The sequence below is a fragment of the Poecilia formosa genome, unplaced genomic scaffold (assembly GCF_000485575.1).
Source record: "Poecilia formosa unplaced genomic scaffold, Poecilia_formosa-5.1.2 Scaffold172, whole genome shotgun sequence".
Classification (NCBI taxonomy): Eukaryota; Metazoa; Chordata; class Actinopteri; order Cyprinodontiformes; family Poeciliidae; genus Poecilia; species Poecilia formosa.
Window position 1 is genome coordinate 636,990 of NW_006800111.1, and position 24,528 is coordinate 661,517.

A 24,528-nucleotide genomic window follows, 5' to 3' on the forward strand; every position below is an offset into this window, starting at 1 on the left:
GTGGCTGTGACTGCATGGCTCGGCAATCATAGCTCCACAAACTCAGTTCTTGAAAAACAGTCATATAAAGAAATGTTAATTATATTTAGAAATTTATGGATATTTGTTGATATACCTTTAACAGTAAAAACACGTAAAAAAAAATAACAACCCCAACCGCACAAACAGTTTTGTTGTTTTTAAACAATTGAAATTCATCATGAGGAGAAATCAAAACCTCATGAGGTTCATCACAATAACTGATAAACGATACGATAAATGATCACCCATAGTAAAAATTGCAACTTTAATGCCACTAGATAAAATGCGCTGTCATTTTGATGATCCATCTACACTGAAGTACACGAATCCTTAAAGAAATGACAGGAGAGAGCTGTTTCACTCAGGCCTGCTTCAGTGTTTTTATATTGACTTTCTTCTAAATGAAGGTCTGTGTCTAATTCCCTACAGTGGAAGACGTTGTGATGCTGCGAGCTGCCAGGGAGGCCATTCACTTGCGCTATGCTGGCAGTGATATTCTGTGGTTTCGGCTTGGCTGAACGGGTGGCCTCGATAATTGTGGTTTCACAGATCTGCTCGGTCTGTGAATTTTTGAGCCCGGGTGCTGATTGCCAGATTATTTCTCAACTCGACTACAAGTGTTCTCAAATGATCTGGTTGTTTATTTCTGTTTTTTGGGGGCAAAGGGGGAGCGGATGGGAGCTGACTGAATAATACGGTGCATTGTGGAAGTATTCACACTCTTTAAGCCACTTCATATTTTGTTGCATTTCAGCCAAAAACTTGAAAGCTGTTTAGTTTATGGGAGGGTAGATGGGGCTAGATTCAGGACTATTCTGAAATAAAACCTGTTAAACGCTGCGAAACGGTTCACCTTCAGCGAGGATAATGATCCAGACAGAACTACGTTGGTATGGCTTTAGCGGTCAGCAACCTTTGCAATCTTTAGAGACATTTTTTGCTCTTATTCTTGATGAATAAAAACTGTCTAGAGCAATAAAACGCATGCGACTCTTTTGAAAACAGCAAACCTATTTACTGATTAAGTACTTTTACATTGAACTAACTAAAGATTCTAGTCTAATTTTACATACAAGAACAAAGAAAACAAACTTTTATAACAAAACAGTAAAACCATTTACTTAATTGAAACTTTCCAAATTTGTGGAAAATGAAGAAAACGCATCTAATTAGTAGACTAATTACTAAAGAACTTAGCAAAAAAAAATACATTGTGTCATTGTTACACACTTTTACACTGGATCAGAATGATACTCGATCAGAATAAAGATGTCATGTAAACATTGCAATCAAAATATTCTGATTGGACTCGGCTCGATCAGAGTGAAATTGCAATCCGAATGATGGGAGATTTATGCTAATTGATAATCTGAGAAAGATTCATGTAAACACTAAGGGTGCAGTCTTTTGGCTGATCGCAGATTACTGATCATGCCGATTCCGATTTTGGCTATCTTTTTTTTTTTTTTTCTGTTTCTTTCTTCTTTTTTTTTTGTCTGAAATGTTGGTAAATATAGCAAGAAAGATGCAGAAGTGACAACAGTGGGATGACTATTGTTAACTGCGAACTTGCAGACATGACCTGGAGGGTGGATCTGTCAGTCAGACCTCTGAAATCCCAAGCAAAAGGCGACAGTGGTTGACTTTTAGACATTTGCTGAGGTAAAAAAAGACCTTAAGAGAGATGAACGAGATCAGCTTCATAAGTTATCAGCCAATCACAGATCTCCCAAATTTAAGGAAATTTACCTTCCAACCGATTTATCGGTGCACATCTAATGAACAGTAGTTCTGATTGTGGTGAGTTGACCTTACTGTGCATGTGTGCGCTGTCAATGTGATGTTTTTGTCCGTTTTTAATTAAATGTGAATTTTAGTCCAGTTCAACTTGTACATGTTTTTTTTTTTTGTCTTCATAACTTAATTGACATAACTTGCAGTCTGAAAAATATTGCTAATTAATTATGTACCTATATAAATGATGCATTTGGATAATTTTTCTTTTTCAATCCAAATGCATTTGAATCCAATCAGAAATTTTGCGAAAGTAAGCAATAGCTAGTGTCTCACCTTTGTGGAAATTTTATGCAAATATAACCTTAAAATGCTTTAAAAAATAGCCTAAACTAGCCATTTTTATATTTATATTTAAAAATATCGTCAAAGTTATGAAGAATTGCTTTGGTGGACACCAAGAGTCACATTGGACTCCAGAGCGGCAGTTTGCCTACCCCTGGTTTAGACTAAAGCAGTGGGCCAGCTGAAGTTGAGCCTTAAAATTAAATTTAACGAAGCATCTGCACCACGATCTGAACTTTGCTGTGCCCCAGCACTCTTCTTTCATTCTGACTGAACTTGAGCTGTTGAGCAAAAATTTTGGCCCTTATATGTTCGAAGCTGGCAGAAACGCCTGCCACAGAAGGGTTGGGACCTGTAGTTGCACTGAAATGCGGTTCTACAAAGTATTGACTCAGAGGCAATGAATCGGTATCGAAACCACAGAATACACACCTTTTAGTTTGTAAGAAAACGGATATCATTTTACTTCCATATTCACCTCTCTGTTGGTACATCTCAGAATTTGCCAGTAAAAGTTATTATGTGACAAGAATAGTGAAAGAAGTTCTAGCGGTATGAATACTTTTTATTTAAATGTGTCTCTTTATTCTCACTCAACCAGTGACTGAGCTGAAAATCTTTCCATATTCTCTGTTTGTGCTTTGACGGGGAAACTGCTGCCACTTCAAGGTCAAAGTCCTGATACAGAATCTCCAGTTTTATTTTGGGACAAAGTTTGCTTGCAGTAACAACACACAGAAACTCAGAGGAAAATCCTTTCCCAACACACAGAAACCGTTCAGCTGCCCACATTGGTTACTTGGTGTCTTTTAGCAAGTCATTTTTTATTTATTTATTTATTTTTTTTTATCAATAAAGGTTATAAATTCAGTCATTCTGGGTTTTGTTTGCATTTTGCAACATGATTTTAATCACTTAGGGGATTGCAAAGTTGCAGAAAGCACTTCTTAAGCCCACATGATTATCTAGAGGTTGATTTAAAACTTTTCCTGAAGTTTTGTTTGTGGTTTTTATGAGCGTTTTTGGTCCTTTTTTATGCCTTTAAGCAGTTCATTCAGTTCACTTTTGTTGGCTCCAGCATGTCTTGAATACTAATCTGCGGGATTAGTTTAATAAACAATTTGGTTAACCATGCACAGGCTGTCACCTCTGAAAAAATAAAAACACCACTCCATCGGCCAGCGGAGCCAAATTACTCCCAGCCCTCTGTTGTGCTAGAGCCTCTCTTTCTGTCGCTGGACAGATAGGAATTTGAAGAGGCTGTTGCACTCGGTAACACACACTCTGCAGTCATTAAACCTCCACATTGTCTTATTGAAATACTTGCTCGCGAGTCCAAATGAACAACCACAAATAAGTGTGTCCAGTTCCTGCTGGCATTGTGGAGTATCCTAAAACGGCATCATTAAATAACCGATGGCGGCGTCCAAACTCGTATTTTCCGTGCTTAACGAAGCAAAAACTTGATTAATTGTGACAAACAGGCAGGCGCTTACTCGATGGATCACGCTTCCATTCTGCAGAACCTATTCGGTAAGCTGAACCCTGATAGAGAAGAGGACAAGAGCCGCCAGTTAGAAGCGTTTTTAATTGTCCTCATTAGAGACTACTTTCTTTTTTTTCCCTCTTTTCTTTGACAGTGAAGATCGTTAATGTTTTGCCATTTGTGTAAGTTAATTACTTAAACCATCTCTAGAGTATCAACATCTTGGTTAATCACTTAATTGAATCTTGCAGATGTTGGAAAGTTATTTATTTTAATGTTGCTCTGGTTGTAATCAATTTTCTTTTATAAAGCATTTATTTTTCTAATTGACACTGTACAACAGGCCGTCATTGCTGCAGTCTTTTTTGGGGGGGTTAATCATTTGAAAGATGTAATTCTTATCTTTGCTTGCATTTGATGTGTTTTACTTCCAGCAGCCGTCAAAACAGTGTCTGGATGTCCATAAATACTGTTGCCAACCCAGTTCTGAAACACAATCAGTCCTTGACTAATGTGTGATGGTGTTGGTACCAATCGGATTAGAGATGGACTCATTACGAAGCATTCATAATCATAGCTAGTTTATAACAGTGTTAGTAAAGGATGTAGGTCTTCCTCCAGTGTTTTTATTAGTGAAATTTCAGAATGAAAGGGGGAAAATGACTGGACGAGTTGTTTTTAGTGAGTTAGCTGAGGAAAATGAAGCTGTCCTTTTCTATAGAACCAATTAAGATCTGACTGTAGAGCCAGTCTAGTTACTGGAACCATTTGGTTGGAAACTCAATGTGAGGCATCCAGCAATGATTCTCGAGGTTAAAACTGGGATTGGAATCAGAGTTTAGATTGGGCCTGAAAACCCAACCCAGCCCAATCCGACCCGACTAACATTAAATATTGGCCTGACACCAAAGAAAGCCCGACACGTTATTTTAATTAAGCTTTTACGGCTTTAATTTTTAGACTGTAATTTGAGTAAGCTGTGTAACTCTTCCCGTTTCTGGCTTTTAACAGCTTCCAGCTCCGTCTTGTCTGTTGTAGCCACAGGATGTCGGGTCAAATCATCTGGGATGTGTGATTGATGGGAGCAGAGCAGAGCACATTTATTGTGTATTGTGCTGCACCTGTTACAGTCTAATGAACGTTGGCGCTTTTCTCCCTTTCCTCAACAGGGTAAAATACCTACCCCTCTATTTAGGCTGTAATAACTAGATCAACACAACTTAATATTGTGCATTCTTGTTTGACAGGGTTATCAAGCGTGCTGCAGCTCAGCCCGATCCAACCATCAAGCAAACAATTTTGGCCCGAATTTCGGTTTGGGTCGGGCTCGGGCCATAAATCTAGACTCTAATTGCAACGAGAGCTCCAACAGATCAGATGTAGTGGGAGCGACCTGTTCTCATAACAAGCATAAGAAGCATGTCATCTTGTTTATCACGTTTTTGGTAGAATTGGGGAAAACAACCAACCATAAAATGTCTTTGATCAATTTTACCTACATAATTCACCACTTCTAAGAAGTACAATAAAGCCCAGTCGAAGACTTTAGATAACGTAAAAACAAAGTTGCAGCAATGTTGCGTACGTGTTCTAAATTAACAGTAGCAGCACCATATCTCGACCTGCAGTCTTTGCAGTTGCAAAGGACTGCTTGGAGGCGGTACCTGGTAGACGGTTGCATTTCAAATGCCATACATGAAGCCCTGGATGCTGGTATATTTAACCAGTTAGAGAGACCTTCACTGCCCTTGATGCACAAACCTGCTTCAGATTTGAATTAATGACACGCTAAAGCTCAAGGAGAGCGGTGAGGTCATCGGGATGATGGAAGTGAAAGAGAAGACTGAGCAAAATGTGGGTTAATTAATATGGAGATTGTCATTGCAATATTCAACAATAGTATCGCAATGGCATGAGTTCCCAATATCAGACAGCCCTGTATGTGTGTGGCACGGCTGCGTTAATAAATCCATCCATCCCTGCTTAATTATTGCAGGGGTGGGGGGAAGGCTGGTGCCTGTCTGTAGCAGGCAGATGAGACGGATTGCCGGCCCATTCCATAGCAACGCTACGATAAACAGCCATGCACTTAAAAAAAAACAAAGAAAAAAAAACTCCACTCAGTCAAACATGCATCCGAAGAGAATATAAGCTCCACACAGAAAGGTCCCGGCTATAATTTCCACCCAGGGCCTTCTTGTTGCCAGGCAAGCCCCTCCATTAATATAAATTGCTTAATTTAGTGCTCATAAATCCGAGTCTGACTTCAGTACCGTTTTGCTGTTACATCCTCTTATTGTGTTTTATGGCTCTCGACAGGTTGTCTATATTAAATAGATCAAAAAATGGCTCCTGTTTTAACATCCAGTCCTACCACTGCGATCAGAATGCTATTTAGCTTGAGTTATGACAGCAACAGATGGAGAGATCTTATTCGTCTGGAGTCACATTTCCAAAGATGAAAGGAGAGGAAACCTTGCAGTTGGGATGCGCTGGAGCTGATGTGCAGCTACAGGTATCTGTAAAAAAGAAAAAAAAAAACACTTTTCAGCTGCAAGGTTCAACACGGAGCCGATTATCGACTGTACCGAGAAGTTTGCAGAGGTAGAAAGTCTGCGCTTCCTCATCTTGAGCTGTGGCTTCGAGATAAATCTACAACGGGTCCAGGTTGGCTGGCAGCGCTGAAGCAGAAAGTTAGGTCAGATTAGAAAAGTGTTTTTCTTTTTTTTTTTCTTCCTTTTTTCCCCTACGGTGGTCAGATCGGACGTGACGTAGCATCGCCTCGACCCGTCCACACGTGTGCTTTCGGCAGGTGGAGCAGAGGGAAGCACAAAGGGCTAAACGCTTCATCCTCTGAGGTTTTGCATCTGAACTGGCACTTTGACCAGTCATTTAATTCCCTGTGCAATGACAGCCGGGCCTCAATGCCAAGGTTTGTGCACATGTTTGCATGTTTCTGAAAAAAAAAAAAAAAAAAAAAAAAAAAGAAGAAGAGACAAGAGCTGAAGTTTAATCTGAGGTGGTGAAGGATGTGGTAAAGAAAACAAATCAGAAAGGGAGGCGAGGGCTCGTCTTTTTTTGTTTGCTTTTTTCTGTCTTTTTTTTTCTTCTCCTTCGTGGCCAAACTAAGTTTCACAGAGGAACTGACGACCAACTACAGAAACAATGACATTCATGCGAGCAGTTATTGATGCAAGCTCTGCCCAGGCTGGAGTTGAGCTTTATCCTCATGGGCATGCTAGCAGGTCAGACAAAAACACGAGGAACCTCAGCAAGAGCCAATAATCTCTTGCTTTCCTTCTTTTAACTAAAGCTGTGGTCTGATTAAATCATTCATTGCACTTGTGTGCACACACACATGCACACACTGCAGCCTCCGAGTGCTTGTATAGCTACATTTATCTTTTATTGTATAATTCATGGTCTAAAGTAGTGTGCTTCTGACACAGCTGACAGGAAATCGGTTGCCTTCATAGTAGCTTGCTGCAAAGGATGTGAAATTACACTCAATTACTCTCACCTGCCGCACACACAGACACGTGGTGAAACTTTTCTTGTCCTTCCTGTAGTGATTGAATTGCAAGAAAACAGCCTTTCAGCCGCAGCGCACACCATAATCTAGCTGTGCGCACCACTCCAACAGCTGATGCTCTGCTTGAACTTTGAGCTGCTATCGGAAAGTTTTTTTTTTTTTTTAATATATATTAAAACTGCCAAAGTCTTTTTTTTTTAGCCTTTTAAGAAACACTATTTTAAAATAGTCAGTGTAGTTTTTGTAAACCCTTATAATTACAAACAATGTTTTTGATGGAAAACATGAAATGGTGACATACCAAAGTTTCTTGCCTTGGGGCTAAGTAGTGTTTTGTTTAGTTTTTTTCCCCATTGCTGAAGACTTAAATTTGTATTAGATAACATATTAAGGGTTCACTGTGCAGCTCCTCACCTTGCAAGTACTGTAATTCACGATAGAAAGTTAGTCTCTCCAAAAGAAATCTCAACTGACACCTTTTGGGTTTCGTCTTTTTTCTTCAGCTCTGTATGAAATGAAACCGTTGCGTTGCATCATTTACTGTCCATTACATTTGTGATTGTTATATTTTTGGCATGCAGCTTATTTGTATCTTGATAAGACAGCGTTTCTGCTTTCACTTCACTTTAACCAGCGTTGATTGTGTGATCTTGCTGAAGCCTTGCTATTGTTGGCGTGATGGGAACCACCATGCTACACATGGGTGCAAATGACCAGCAGAAAATATTATTCATCAGAAAGGGGGAATACACAGTCATAGCAGGGAAAAATCTCAGATGGTGTACTTACTTATTTAGATCTCCCTAGTCTAAGTTTGACTTTGTTGCATCAAGCAGTCAAGCTCACTTCTGCAGATTAGATCTCAGAACCTTTTCTATCAAGGCTTTTGCACTGATCTACTTTTTAAAAAGAAAGGTTCATAGCTTCATATTTTGCTCAAATTCTCCAGTTTTTGCTTAATTTTTTTTGTACAAATCCAACAAGCCCAAACCTATATCTTGACTCTCATTTTAAAGTAATTAAGTCTGCCTTTACTCTGATTCTTTGCTAAACATGTAGGAACTGGTTTGTGAATTTAGTTCATGTTGAATATAGGACTTTATTCAAATGTTGACTCTCTAGTGTCGTGGTTTTTGTAGAGGTGAAAGTAAAATTGATCAGGGTTGTACGTTCTTAGTCTTTGCACAGACTTGTTCTATTTACAGCCTTACTTGTTATTATACTTTCCATGCAATCGAGTCTGCGCATTACCCTAAGCAGTATGCTTTTATAGTTTTGAGAAAATATTTTCCATTTTAAATAATTGCTTTAGAAATAAGCTTCTGTTAGTTTTAATGTCAAAACTTGGTTAATGTAATTATGCAACGATTGAATCTGCCCTTGTACAAAGAACTTAAACCTGTTGGTGCCTGCCTCACATCTAACGCGTTTCTCCCAGCTGAGCATTTGACCCAGCTCTATGAGCCCAAAGCATAGATGGAATAGCTATACAGGAGAAGCCCTTCGTCATGGAGGTTTGTTGGAGCACTTCTGGAGTCGACCTGATGACTCAGCAATGAGAAACTTCCCACATACCTGAGACGGTGGCCTCAGTACAGGAACACATTGTGACTGATGGATCACCATGTTGTGTTGGGTTACTTTTTCTGTTGGTAATCTGTTGAGCAAATCGAGGGCCAAATACCACGAACGAAATAAAAAGATGAATATTGTGTAAGTATATGATCAGAGACATTTTTTCATAGTTTTTTTTTTTTTTTTGCCTTTATTGACGTCTACTAGACAGGCAATGAGCTGAGAAAGAAGGGGGAAGACACTGTAGCCTCTGCATGTGGGACAGCTTTCTTAGCTCTACAACACACAGTGCCCCAATTGCATTCATTTTGATATGTTTCTTTTTCATGAGCAACATGGAATTTGCTTTATTTTGTCTTTATAGGAATCGGGGGAAGGAGGGGTGGAACAGAAAATAACTTTTTTTTTTAAACTGTTCTTTATTCAAGACCCTCTTCCATACCTGTAGGCTGGATTAAAGACCTTTTTTCCCCCTGACTCCATGTGATTTAAGAACGACCCACCTCCGTTATGCCTCCGACTCTCTAAGTGAGGTGGTCACACGCCCATATCAGCTGACTCGTATTTGGGCAGTCCAGTTTTGTGGGTCGAAGGGGTGATGTAGCGATGATGACGTGACGTTTGGTCGACTAGCTCACATTAGTATTGAAAACAAGACTCAAATATCATTTCAGATGAGAATGGCAAGAATGTGAGATACATCATCAAAATTTGAAGCTAGTAATGGGACGGCTAAACTGAGTCTGTCCACCAACATCTTTATCGCGAGACACTCTGTAGTCCAGGGCTCAGAATAATGATAATCAATCTGTGACTTTTAGCATTTTGGACAATGCCATCATTCCATTGAGTCTTTGCTGCCATGATACTCTGCTAAATCATTACATTATGTAAAATGCAAGTTTATATATTATCCAACAATTATCGTACTCCAAATAGTCCTTTATGGCATCAGTACTTCACGCTGATACAGCAATGACGATATGTCCACGATATGTTCATCCAGAGCTGCCGGCTTAATTTTTCAAAACTCACAGCTTCATGGAATGTCTCTGTATTGAGAGCTTTGATGGAAATGTTTTGTGAAAGAGGCTACCATCACCATAACTTTGTCAACTTTGGTACCAGAGTGTTTCCCAAGCCTGGTTGTCGGTGACCACTATCCTTCATGTTTTAGATGCATCCTTATTCCACCTTACCGTATTCCAATGATGGCATGAATGAAGTGCGGCAGAAGCCTGTTAATCACCCATTCAGTTAAGCCAGGTGTGCGAGGAGATGCTGAAAACTTTCAGGACAGTGATTCATGAGGAGCAGTGTTGGGAATCAACGCTCTACCACGATTCTTTTTTTATTTTAGCTAAAATAAAAAAAAAAAGAACTAAAACCTAAGAACCATTGCTCTTGTTTATTAAATAGATGCATTGTAATCACTTTATGGTTGTATTTTTATCTGTAGAAATGTCTCTGGTTAGCTGTAAAACCTGTTGATTTTCCAGTTACAGGTTTGACTCTGCAACCTGGATCTTGGAGAAAAATGTTCATTTTGGACCAAATCATTTGAGCCTAGAAACATTAACATCTATATTGTGCTATTTGCACAATGTATAGTTGTGATATTATCTTGCCATGTCAATATTGGTCCCAGTTAACCCACATTCTCAACATATTTGATCCCATCACTTTCTGTGAGCTTTAGCATCCCACTCACCGTCATCTATCATTATGCATTTTGATTTTATGGTTGAACCAGACATAGGATTGAAGTGCAGAGTCGGAATGCTAGACACTTGATATCTTGTTGACATCCAGATCCTGCGTCTAAATATCCCTTTGTGATATTGATATTGTGCACATTAATTTTGCAGTAGCATTTCCTAAGTTACTGTAAACACTATTGTCTGGTGTCCATAATTTGATGAAATGAATATGGAGACAAGAAACTGGTACGGGCCACTCCCCAGTCCTCCTCTGTTCTTTTCCTAGCCATCATCTTATGCACACATACAGAAAAATTATTCGGTTCAACTTGACCTGATACTGCCACATGTTAGAAAGCATTTCACAAAAACTAAAATCAACGACGTATATGAAAGAGTCAGCTCTTGGTTTTTATTTCTGCCAGATTGAGCTCCTCTTTCTCCCAAGCAAAATAAAACTTGTTGAATGTCGGATTTACTACACTTTAGAATTCGGAAAGGACTTATGCATTCGGGTTAGTGAAGCTTTCTTTTGAAGCAATGTCAAATATATATCTGTGCGTGTCTTTGGATATCTTTCAGTTACTGAGCATATAAAATCAAACGCGGCTTGTTTTGGGTTCATGAAGTAATGCTGGAAAAGACTTGTTCATTCTGTTTACACAACAGAAGTAAAAGCTCACCTGGCACTGTAAAATCCTCAAGGAGAATCTTGTTTTTTTTTTAGTCTGACTTCTCAGTCTGATGTAATGTAGCTTACTGAATTAGCCTTTTTGGACGTTTAAATGAGTTGAAAGACTAAAGGTACTCTACAGCATGTCTGACTTAAAGTTAGATTAACTGCTTTCTATTAAATTTCAAGCATTACTGAAATAGTGACGCTAATTAAAAATTTAATAGCATCAGGTTTCTTCCTTTGTCTTCTTAGCATATTGAGAGATTTTGCATTGTTGTTGAGTACCTTTTTATTTTTTTGGCCAATTCAAACATTAAAATATGTCAGCAGACATAAGAGACGAGCTTAGCTGTTAGCTTCCTGCTAGCTCTTCTCTAAAACAGCTGCCTCAGAATAACTCTGTGCTGCTGCTGCTGCAACACATAATGTGAGAGAACGGATTTTGCACGGGGGCATAATTACATTCAGGCACATTATATTTATCGATAAGGGAAACTTTACTAATGTTTGCCCACTCTGTTTGGGGAAATAATGAGGGTTTGGTCCCTGATACCTGCTGCGCTCTGTAATGAACCCATAAGTGGCTGAGGGGAAAAAAATGGTGGGTGGGAGGGAAGAATTGTGGAGGAAGAAAGAAACGAGGTGCAAGGGGGAGGGAAACCGTAGCAGCGGTACAAGTTGGCTCGGGTGTTGTTTTTGCACCGCATAGAAGCAACAAGCAAACCTCCCCCCACCTCCTCCCTGTCCTGCTCTCCACTACTCAAACTCACTGATGCATGCTTCAATCCACCTACCCTCGCCCTCTCGCTCACGCAGAATGGGATGTTGCGTGGGCTACCGAATCAGTAGGATGACAATTAAATTCATATCGGTCGTTCTAATTTTAACACGGCTCGTTTTTCACCAACATATACGTCCCGAGTGCGTTTTCCTGTTTGCTCTCTAGGAGAAGCGGGGGTCTTAAGCCTCAAAAAAAAAAAAGAAAAGAAAAAAGCAAGCAGGTGGTTAGTTCTGTTGTCTTGAAACATCTGCCTGAATAGTTATTGAATGGGCTGCCATGCGAGTAACTAAGTAGTGACTGACTGGTTTACGTAAAGTCTGTCTGCCCCGGTGGCTGGCTGATTCCTGGCTGGATGGCAGCTGCTGCTGTTCAAACAGAGCTGCATCTGCTCGGCCCTTTGTTCTAACGCACACTGATAAAAAAAAAGAAACACACACACTCGGTGACTCCAAGTGTGTGTTAGCAAAGAAAAGAAGTTCCTTTGTTTAGTTGTGAATTGGAGTTTGGGGGGCAGGGTGCGGGGGACGCTAATGCGAAATGAGTCTCTCTCCTGGTGTGGAGGTTAGTTTTCCTCCCTCCCCCATCTCTGACCCCCTGTTGTTGTGGTTGCATATAATTAAGTTTGGTCATCTTTGAAACTTCTAGGGTTGGAAAAATTAGAAAGTGTTCAGAGTGAATTCTTTAAAATACCCCATAAGTGAACTTTATTAGAATACATTTCAGCAATAAGGCAGTTCAGAGTGCTTTACACCATAAAAACATAATACTTCAACAAATTATCAAAGAAGCAATGAAGGTTTTGTCAAATCATCATCAAATTTATTGATGTATCTGTTATTATGAATCAAAGGCAACTCTAAACATTTGTTAGTTTAAAGGAACTCGGTGTTTTGGCTGTTTTTGCAGTTTTCTGGAAGTTTGTTGAAGATTTGAGGAGCATAGAAACTGAATGCTGCGACTCCACGTTTGTTTTCATGTAAGGAAAGTGATTTAGAGAAATGCTACACTGTCAATTTTAATTTCAAATTTAAAACACGATTTGATTTTATTTAAGATCACTTTAAACATGCTGCAAAACTTTTGGCAAAGTAGCAATATTTACCAAAAATGCTTTTATCAGTCTGTGAAAGATCAGAGCAAAGGAAATGGCTAGATATCCTTTGATGGGGTCTGATTGGTAATCGGCAGGTGGAATACCAAAAAACACAAAGCAAAAACCTACATCTGCTCTTTGCTGTTATGAATATTTCCACTAATGTCTTATTTTCTCTTTCTGTTTCTCCAGGAACCTTAATGAGGACGATGGAGTGGAACGCTTCAAATTAGTGGTTAGCTCTTCACTTCACAGCACACCTCCCATCTGTGGGCCCACCACCCAGCCATGGCGGACCCAGGGATGTTGAGCCTCTTTGGTGACGATGCAGGGTTGTTCTCGGACGAATTGGATCCTTTGGGTGACTGCTTCCCCTCGCAGTCAACGGCTGGCCCAGCCAACCCACTCGCCCCGCCCACAAACCCGTCTCTGAACCACGAGCACCAGGGAACCAGGGCTTACCACCAAGGGATGCTTCACGGCACCGGGGCCGGACCGGGGCAGTCCAAACTGGGGCAGATGTATGAGCACAGCCCGTATACAGGCTACGATCAAGCAGGTGCCCCCGGAGGACGGATGATGGCCCAGAACGGTCCCAGCCAGGGCTCGCCGAATGTGAACACGGCCATGAACGGCATGACCTCCCACTACCACAACAACCCAGCTAACTCTAGCAACACTCACCACGGGTACCAGGGCGATGCTGGGGCAGCAGGAGGAGGCGGGGGCGGAGTTTGGGGCCCACAGCAGCAGAGCAGATCTGTGTATCAGCAGGCTTCAGCACCATCAGGGGCTGGTCCCAACCAGATGGGAAGCTACCAAATGTCTCAAGGCAACTACGCTGGCATGCAGGGTCCTCCTACATCCGGTGCAGCGCGCATGAATCAACACTACCCTTCACAGAGCATGGCCCCTGTTCCAGCTCAGGACCCATCTCACTACTTAGGACATGTTGGGATGGGTGGAGTCCAGATGAGACAGCCTCAGCCGCAGCCCCAGAACTATCCCAACATGGGCCACGCACCTCGATACCCACACTCCCCTTCTAGACAACCTCCACACCAGCACCAACAGGGCATGGCACCGTTCGGGGGTGCTCAGTACCCTGGCTATCAGCCCCAGTATGCTGCCATGGGGCCTGGGATGGGCCAGGGGGCTAATGCTAACGTCAGCGCTAACACCAGTCAGGCCATGGGAGCAGGGCAGCTGGGCCAGAGGTTCAACCAGGGAGTGAGCTCAGCACCGGGGCAACAGGGACAACGATACCCCTCTGTTCCACCCCACCAGCCCCACTCTGCCTCAATGCAGCAGCAGGCAGGGCAGCAAGGCCAGCCTATGCACCCCCTAAACCACCCCCCGAATCTTCCCCAACCTCCAAACCAACCCCAGTCCCACCTTACCGCCCCAGCTCAGGGATCTTACCCCTCTCCGTCGTCTATGTCCCCAATGCGGGTTCTGGGAACCCCGACTCCTCCTCCTCAGCAAGGAAGACCCCCCAGCGCAGGACTAGCCGGGCCTCCGGATATCGCAGGATACACAGCAATGCATTCTCCGCCCAGCGCTATGGCCCATGCACAGAGAACTCCCCAGACCTCTCTATCTGCAGCACACCCACAACACCAGCAGCCCCACAACATGCCTCCCAGTGCAGGGCAAATTTATCCTGGCATGGGGCCTCAGCGTGGACCACAAATCGGGCCGACTCGGCTCCAGCAACCACAAGGTAAGCAGCCGTCAAACTTCATATTTACACTCATACACCAACTGTAGAGTCTAAATACAAAACAAGGCTGGTGAAGTTTCTTTTTATTAAACAGATGGTTGAGAACATTTGGCACCATGCTGGTTCCGGTGAGAGTTTCTGTTCACGCTCATTTTATTAAGGCGGTGGAAATAAGGAGACATTGCTGGTATATTTAGAAACAACGCACAGATTTAATGGATTAACTTTTTTTTCCCCCCCAAAGCTCAGTGCTCTGATCAAAGAGTCAGAAGGTGCTATATTTTGGGGAGTTGTGGGATCTTGCTTAGGATCAAAGATGAGGCTTGTAGAAATTTTACAAGACTGTGCACGTTTTCTTCCAACTTTTCCCCAAATGTTTCCTATATTCTTTGCAGATACTTTAACTGGTTATATTTTTAAGTCATTGAAATATATAATTTTCTTTTTATATATGTGTCCGTTCCAGGACAGAAGGGAGAGAAGACCAAGACAGGATGAATTACAGTCTGACCATACACACATAAAATCTGCTTTATAAGAGGAAAAAAAAAAAGTCTGTTCTTTACAGACAAACTTTGCCGCCTCAGTGAATCAGAAGTCCTTAAAAATGCTCAAAAAGAGACGATAGCCTTCATTTTCAGGTCATTCTGTGAGCGCAACCTAGCTCTTCATGGCGCTTTGGTGCAGAAACCAAGGAAACGTGTGACTGTAGCCTTCTGAACTGTCTAGATGAGTAAACAATTGAATAAACTAAAGTTGTGAAGGCTGGCGACCCAAAATGGCCTTGCAGATTAAAATATGAATGGAAAGTCTAACCATCAAACACAAATCTATAGTGATGTTTGTGTCTTTTGAAATTTGTAATGAATCTTAAACCTCCATGATGCATACTGGCGGTTTTAAGAAGAAAGATGCATATAAACCACATTGTAACAAGTAAAGGTTTAAATGTAGCTACAAGAAGAAAAAAGGCCAAGTTTCTACTGGGATACAAACTCTTAAAATTATTTTTTCCTCTTCTTTTTTCCCCATAAACAAGGGGTTTTATTTTAATGGACCAGGAGAACAGGATTTAACCTTATTTTGACTTTTTGATTAGTGTAGATATGATTATTTGAAATGCATTGATATATTGCAATGTATCAATGCCTTATGTAAGTGGCTTAAATCTCTAAACTTTGTGAGTCTTTAATCATATCACCAAAGCCAGCAAAGAAGTAAATTTTTCTCCATCAAGTCTGAAGAATTGAATTTAAAAAAATGTATATCTGTTAAGAGTTTTCATCTGCATCTTAGTCCAAAATCTATATTTTTTTTCCCAGAAAAAAAGCCCAGCAATTTGCAGTAGGAGACAAATTCAACATTTAAAATCTAAAAAACCAGTGAAAAAATATGACCCAGATTTTGTCTGGACACTGTCCAAAGGTTAACTGTGCCATCAGAATAAAAATGAAACGTTTTACTGGAACCATTCCTGTTGAGAGATAATAAATGGGAGTGGTACTAAGACTAAGCCGTGAGGAACTCCTATAACTGTATTGCTGTCACCACTATAATAATCCGTCATCTTTGGTTTCTCTTTCCAGGGCCTCATGAAGCCTCAGTCAGCCAGGGGGGGGACCAGCGCCTGCTCCAGGCCCAGCAGCAGGCCTCTCGAGGTGGGCAGCCCATGCCGTCTGCTCCTATGGGGTTCCAGGGTCCGCCTATTGGTCAACACGGAGCCCCTGCCCCTAACCAGGGCTTAGCTCCACCTGCCCAGAACACTCAGACGCAGCACACGCATCTGCCCCCACACCCCCACCACCTGCAAAGCACGCCCCCTCCTCCCAGCCAGGCCTCCCACCCATGGGCACCTCAGCCATCTGCCCCCCACCCACTCTCCTCACCCCCTCTTACCCCACAGAAAGTGCCTCACATACAGGTGAGTCTCCATCAAACGAACACTTTGATGTGGTAGCGAAACTGCGAGTGTGAGAGAGATCAAGACTATGCGCATTTGTTTTTGTGTGTGGGTGTTTTTCATGTGAATGTTTATTTTTCATGTGGGTGGGGAAATTGTGTGTATGTTTTTGGAGTCTAAGGGAAGTGTGTGCGCATGTTCATAAACGTGTGTGTGTGTGTACATGACATTTGAAAACGCAGCGGTGTATCGGGTACTGGATCATTGGGGTTTTGTGTGTGTTTTTGCCCTTTGTGTGTGCCGGTGTCTGCCCTGTGTGTGGTTGTATTTCCGTGAGTGTGTGTGTGTGTGTATATGTATGGGGGGGGGGAAATGGATTCTTGCAGCTGTTTGCTTCCTGTGAGCTGCATATCCTGAGACGCGTGTGCAACACACACATGCACACAGGCACGCGCACAGAGGCGCCACCAGAATAATCTCTCCTCGCTCTTGGTCCCACTCTCCTCCCCCTCCCCACCTTCTATAGAGGAAACCTCCCTTCCTGTCTCCCCCCCCTTCCCCGTCTCCTCTCTTTCCGCTCTCTCTCCACTTGTCTGTCTTTCTCACTGTTTGTCTTATCCACTTCAGGGATATCATCACTGACCTAATGCTGTGTAGCGAGAAGTACAGAGAGATGGGCAGAAAAGGCAGATGGTTTATAAGATGAAATAAATGTCTGGTAAGATTTTAGAAGGTTGTAAAATTGGCTGTGAAACTGAGGTGAAGGAGTGGGACAACTTGATTTCACTGCTGGAATCTTCTCCAGGAATCAGGGCAGCTTTCTTGGGGCATTCTCCTCCTACAGGAACCAGGGCCAGTAGTAGAAATGTATCCCAGACTACTGCTCTGGTTGGTTGATAATAGTAGAAGTAGTTTTATTTATATAGCACTTTTTCATCAACAAGGCAGATCAAAGTGCTAGTTCTTTTCGTATCTTCATACGAAGGGTGTAAATTAGCCTTCTCCCTGTTTAACCTGGTTGAAGATTCATATTTCCCATTAACTTCAAATTGTACAGCAGGATTATTTGGTGTGGTTTATTTTCCCTACCAACCTGCACACCCAGTAACTTATGTTAATTATCACAGCTTTAGGGCAATTACATCCAAATACTTTAAAGAAGCAGCTAACCTTGGTGTATTTATGTATTCAACATAAACACAGTTAAACTTGCGTTACTGAAAAGCAACGTTTTATCTCTACAGGAACCCATTTTTCTCTTTTCCGTACATTGTAAACGGCATTAAGATTTCCCATTTTCTCAGTCTGTACCAGCCTTCTTTAGCATTTAAATCACAACTGCTACCAAGGAATCCTATTAAGGCTGTTGGTCTGACTTCACTGTTTTCACTGTAAATCTGCAGTTTTAACAGATTTACATCCTATAATAGCTGTAGTTCATCTCGGATGTATTAAGTCGTTGAAGTGGCAACATACTTTCGCAGGAGGAATGTGATCATCTCACCATTAGTTGTAGTTTCCATAAACGGCCAGATTTTGGACGTCACTTTGAAATATGCACACTTGGTGAAATGGAAACTTCGGAGACACGGGGTCCCAGAAGTCTTCAAAGGTCTTAAATTCATTTATCTTAAAATGTCTTCAATCCACGTTGATAGAGCAAGTTTGCCTTAAATAGTATCACCTTCCTAAAATTATGTCCTAAGACTTTTATTGCCAAAAGTCATTTTGGCAAAATGAAACTTGCCACCTCTTTTTTTATTAATTTATGTATTGCAGCAAAAGATGCATAACTTTTGTCAAGACGAGACTATTTAATCTGATGTATTCTATGGGATTTTGTTCACTCTTGGGACTTTTCTGTCAGGCAAAAGTTTGAGTCACACTCATTGCATTCTGTGACTCGAGAGGGCTGAAGCTACCGCTAACTAGCTGCTAACGTACCTCACTAGCCGTCTGACTTTTTTTCGTGGGAAAGATCAAATTTATCGCCACTGGGCTGGATGACATTTGTACATTTCTTACTAGGAGATATAGGTCTTGAATTTTATTCATAATGGTCTTAAGAAATCTTACATGTGAATTGTTGAAACATGCAGATTCTGACAGATTCACTTCCATGGGGAAAATGTTTTGGGGAAGACACAGTGCATCTGATGAGGAGCACAGGATCCTTGGAAAAAGAGAGGAGGGCCGGTGGGGAGAAGTTCTCATTTCCAATAGTCACATTTGTGTGTTGGAGTCGCCCGCGTCACGTGCCCCTCGCCTTCCATTAGCTTGTTTTGTTGCTCAAAGCCCCCTTTCTCCACTGACCCATTCATGCACAATAGCAGCCCTGTGGCCACACAAACAGAGCTAGTCCCCTCTTTCTCTTCCCTCTGCTTCCCTACCCTCGCCTAGCGCTCCCCATCTCCAAGACGGCGTTTGCCGCGTTCCGTGGTTGACATTTCAGCCGTCACACTTAATTTATCCAGGACTCCTGACCTAGATGCCAGGTTGACTGGTGAGCCCCACTTCTCGCCTGGGCGCGCCGCGTGCTCCGTCCCGACTTAAGCTGCCGTCCCCCGCTTCCCCTGTTGACACACACACACACACACACACACACACACACACAAGCATTGATAGTTTGGTCCAGAATAGGATGGTGAATTGCCTAGAGAAATAGGAGAGCCTCACTAGAGGAGTTGAGGAGGGGGTGTGTGTGGCACAGAAAGGGAGTTCATCTCATGATGCACTTGTTAGAAAGAGCTATACACACACACACGCACCAAGCTGGTCGGTCAGTCAGTCAGTCAGTCATGATGACTGCATGTCTGGTACTCTAAGCTCCATCTGTTCACTAAGCATGGTTATTACACACGCACGCACACACACACGCACGCGGGCCTTCGTCAGCATCTCAAGGTCACAGCTCCGGCAGAATGCTGTGCTGTGACCTTTATTCTACAACTCGCACACACATACACACACAATGTTGCGTGCAGCACTCCGGTTGACATATAACATGCTTGTCTCGCCCCTCCCCCCCCTACTCATCTCACAGTCAGAGAGCTGTTATGCTATTTAGCTCGCTAAGATTCTCCAGCTTCATGCAAACGCTTTTCTGCGTTCGGGCACATCTTGTTCTGATTTTCAGTTTTTCTCAAATTAATTTACTCATTCTGCTAGTTTTGTTGAGCGTTTTGGCAAATTAAAGCAAATTGTGCTCTGGATTCTTCCTCCTGCCTGTGTTCTCTCTAAATGTCATGTTTGCTCTTTCTAAAACAATGTGTTCAACAAAAATAAATGGCTCTGTGAATATCCGCAGTAGATCGCTTTAACTGAATCTTGTTATGAGGTGCACTTGAGCAGCTGGACACAAAATTTCCAATTTCATCATGTTTTTGTTAGTAATTTTAGATCACCTGCTAGGCTAGGGGGGAGCTTTAATATGTATTGAACAGGAAGTGCAGTGAAGAGGACTGAGCACTACCTAGAATGTATTTATTTTTTCCCCCCCAACATACATATTGGCCAGCTGCACATAATGTTTTAATAAAAAAATATTGGAAGCTTCTGATTGCTATTTATTCTGTAAACACATGGCTCACTTTATTTTTCCGGCTGGTAAAACATTCGGAGGTCAAATCTTCAGAAAGGAAAGGACAACAACTGCAGAGACATTCAACCAATCACGTTTAAACTTTGCTATAAATGTAGATCATCAACATTAGTGTTGCAGCCAGTCTACGTCTTTACATCTTGTAACTAGCGGTTGCTGACAACTCTTTAAAGGGCTCGCAAGCTTGTGTGCGTTATAAGTCCTCTCCAGGATTAAAGAGTGTTTAACCCACATTTGGGGCATGAATCTAACCTAATGATGGGGTGTGTGAGATTTTCAGTGAGGCGTCCCCTCCTTCACATCTCTAGGTGATGGTTATAATTAACAATTTATACCTGGATGGCAAAGCCTGTGTCATCTGCCCACTAACGTCTGCTAGGTTATTGCTTGCAGCCCCGACCGCACTGACTGCAGTGATAATACTCCCTTTCAAATTGTGCCACTTAGCATTCCCCACAGAAACTATGGGGTAAGATCATGACTGTTGTTTTTTTTTTTTTTCCTTTACTTTTCGTAGTTCAAGTTTAAATCAGCTAATTAACAGAGCACACTTCAACGGGTTTACATTTGCTCCACTGATACTGCTTGGTTTCTAGTGACGATGCATATTTTCATTAAATACAGCCAGGACAGGTTTTCTGGTTTCACCCATTAGGATAATTCATACCTCGGGGAAAACAAGAACCCAGAACTTCAAAAATACTCTGAGAAATCACTTTTTTCCCCTCTTTTCTTTCTTCTACTTTGAGGAGAAAGCGTATAATTCAGTGCATTACTGCCTCTTAAGACGCTGTAGCAAAAAACTGCAAATATATCAGTGAGTACTATTGGACAACAAATCAAGAAAAATAGAGATACATGCATGGGTCCTATCGGCTCATCTGCTTTCAAGCATCCCATCAGCATGAGGCTGAACAGTCTGAGCAAGCTTTTAATGATCAAATCTGTACTAGGTGATTCCACAAAATGGTTTCAATACACAATTTGAAGTTTTAAACATTTATTTGTAAAAACAAACAATATATCGCCCAATATTATCTCATCTTGTGAGCAGAAGATGCCGTTAAAGCACTATTAATAATATTAGCAATTGTATGTTTTTTTTGTGATAAACTGCCCTTTGTGTTTCTACCAATTGAATGCATCATGTAATTAACCTGTAAACACAACAATGCTTCTCCTTGTCGTCGGTAGCCATTCTTAAAAGTGTTGTAATTTGTATGACGAGCTTAGTAGTTACACCAGGCGTTTGCTCCTCTAGACTGCTGCCGCTAGTCTAGAGTAGCTTTGCATGAGCAGGCATTAAAGCTGTCAAAGGAGATTCAAGGATTCCCAAAACATGCATGAATGGGTCTAAGCAGCAATCCTGGAATGTGTTTGAGCGAATGACATAACATATAACTCTTAAAAAAAAAAGTTGGATTACGCATTATACCCCCTAATGTCCTTTAATAGAAATCCTTTTTTCCAGACGTTAGTCTTGATGTTTGCTACACAACTAACTTTTTTAAAGCAAATTCTGAATATACATAGTTAAATATCCCATTTATAAGAAGATGCATTAGATTGGAGCATTAGATGGTCTGGTTTATGCCAGTGGTTTTTATCGGAGCAATGAAAGCTTTCGTTACAGCTTTAAGTTTCATAAATGGCAGTCGTCACTATATGTAAGGGATTTAATGCTAGGGAGAAAGTCCACCTGATGCTGTACAGCATTTCCTGGCGGCATGGTAATGGGAGACCTTTGGACTTTATAAGATAGTCAAATGATGTGCTTGTTTTATCATCCCAGATGCCGCGTGCAGCGAAGTTTTGACTACGGCTGAAACTATTTTGCTTTTGTTCCCCCTGAACATGGTTTATTAAGTAGGCAAGTTGTTTGACATATTACTTAAGCAATACGTAGCTGAATTACAACCAAACAGAAGTCAGCGGATGTCAGAAAAGTCTGGTGCTGAATAATTAGACAATAGATGGATTTCATGACCCGTACCGTAGTTGCACCTGAGCATCTTTGGTGTTTAGTTTGGATCTTTTCTTCAGTTCTATGAGTCACCGCTTGTTTTTCAACTTGTTTTGGACAATATAATGGCCCTTTTTTGGTTGGAGATGCTTTAAAATATCGACATGTTAAATTCATACTGCAGAACACCAAACCTGACGCAGCAGTGAGGTGTGTGTGTGTATATGTGTGTGTGTGCGCATGCGCGCGCCATTGTGTACACACCGTGCATCTCCATTGTCATTCCTGTGATTGATTACCTAAGAAGCTTGGCAGGAGGACAGATTTATCTCTTGGCACTGCATCTCACCATCTCTCTCTCTCTCTCTCTCTCTTTTTCCGCTACCGTCTCTCTATCCCTCACTCCTCTGGTTTACCCTCCCTTCCCCCAGATTTGTGCGTCTAAATGGCTCAGTTTACGTGTGTGTCAGCAGGTGTTTGTGGGGGGGTTGTGTGATGTGTGACCTTGCAGCACTTCTGGGGTTGTGTGTACATTAGCATTCTTCTGATGGAAGTGAACTTTCAGCGATGGCATCCCAACTCTTTCCTCCTCCATGTGAATAAACTATAGTGTATATATGTGTGTGGTTGTGTGTGTGTGTGTGTGTGTGTGTGTGTGTGTGTGTGGAGAGAGAAACTTGCTGATGCTCACACACGCGTAAAGGAAAAAGAAAAGCGCATGTGTTATACATGCACACCAACGGACTCTCAAAGGCATAGTGTCTCTGGCTGTGCTACGGCGCGCGCACACACACATTCTCCCTCGCTGTGCCTTTTTGAAGTATGGAGATAATTTATTCGTGTCATGATGCCTGATTTCCCATCTGCTACTGGGACCCTGAGCAGCTGGAGAGAGAGAAAGCGGGAGGGAGGCAGGGAGGGAGAGAAGAGGAGGAGGGGGAGAGGAGAGGCAGCTGGAGAGGCTCCCAACAGCTGGTAACCAGTTTCCTGTCACCAAAAGCTTACTTGGGAGCAAAGAGGAGGTGCAGGAAGAAGGAGCACCGAGATTAGTCTACAGGAGAGAGGAAAAATGAGGTGTCAGCCGGTTTGTTTACTAAGGTTAGCCTGCTGGAGGACGAGGCGGGGGGGAGGGTGGCGGAGGGGGGAAGAAGGCGGAAACTGTAGCAACAGGGAGTCAAGGATGGGGAGGAGATGGCAGCCGTGCTCATGGATGGATAGAAAGATGATCCCCTTTTACCCCTCTGCTCTGTTGGCTGCCATTACTGACTGATTCAACCGCCACCTTTCAATCCATCAGTATTGACTGACAGGCTGGATTGACAAACCGGTGTTGAAGCAGAACAAAAGCAGGAGGCTGGGATCAGATTGTCACAGTTTGGTGCAATAGTTTCTCTGGAAAAGGAAAATGAATAATTTAAATTCTCTGTTTTGATATTGGCAACCAATCAGCAGAGATGCTTGGTAGAGTATTTGTCAGACAATCGCGGTGAATTCAGTCATAATTGTTTAACTTTTGTCAAAATTCAAAGTGACTGCTTTGCTGATTTAATATTGAAAATTTATGTCATGCTGGCTAAGAATATAAAATACACGAAACGACCCATTTTTAACTCCTACGCCTGTATTTTTAGCCTGCAAGAATAAATATTTTTTCGTAGTTATCAGTGAATGAAACTTTGCTAAACCAGCATTTACAGTTCTGTCTTACTTTCTTGGAGCATTTCATAATTTTTCATTTAAAACAGTTATAATTTGCACGTCTTTTCTGAAATTGTCTTTATGGTCGAGTGAATTATTTATTTTTTTGCTATTTAAAGTTTCTAAACTATTAAATGTGATTTCCCCCCCTCCCCCCTTCTTCCCACAGCATTCCCCCTCAGACCTGTCAGGTGATGCCTCAATGATGGTTACCGACAGGCCGACGGTTGGTGCCGGAGCCCCCAGCCAGCCTATCAGCACAGAGAAGCCTACTGATCAGGAGACCAAGCCAAAAAAGAAGAAGAAAAAGAAAGCTAAAGCAGTGGAAGAAAAAGAAGATGGAGGCAAGAAAGAAGCGAGGGAAGGAGGAGATGAAGACGTGAAGTCTGAGTTTCCTGCAGCAGGAAGCAATGCAAGTGAACAGCTTATTGGCACAGGAGCTGTTGAAGGGAGTTTGCCGCCACTGGAGGAGAAGAAGAAGCGGAAAAAGAAACCAAAGGAGAAGACGGAGGGCAAGGAGCCCAAAGAGCCCAAGACCCCGAAGACCCCCAAAACACCCAAGACTCCCAAAGAGCCCAAGGAGCCCAAGGAGAAGAAAGCCAAGAGCACCACACCCAAGGCCAAGACTCCCAAGAAAACCAGGTAAAAACACCTGAAACTACTCAAAGATAATTATCCAGTGGTTTACTTTTTCCCAACC

General features: G+C 42.0%; 1 protein-coding gene across 1 annotated transcript in view; it reads left to right on the top strand.

Moving 5' to 3' along the window:
• chd7 (chromodomain helicase DNA binding protein 7) overlaps window positions 1–24,528 on the top strand; it is an 86,804-nt gene that overhangs the window by 12,502 nt on the left and 49,774 nt on the right. Inside the window, exons 2-4 of the mRNA XM_007565107.2 lie at window positions 13,136–14,666; window positions 16,253–16,587; window positions 23,998–24,470. Coding sequence (XP_007565169.1) covers window positions 13,232–14,666; window positions 16,253–16,587; window positions 23,998–24,470 — 2,243 coding nt within the window. The 5' untranslated portion in view covers window positions 13,136–13,231. The remainder of the gene's footprint in view (window positions 1–13,135; window positions 14,667–16,252; window positions 16,588–23,997; window positions 24,471–24,528) is intronic.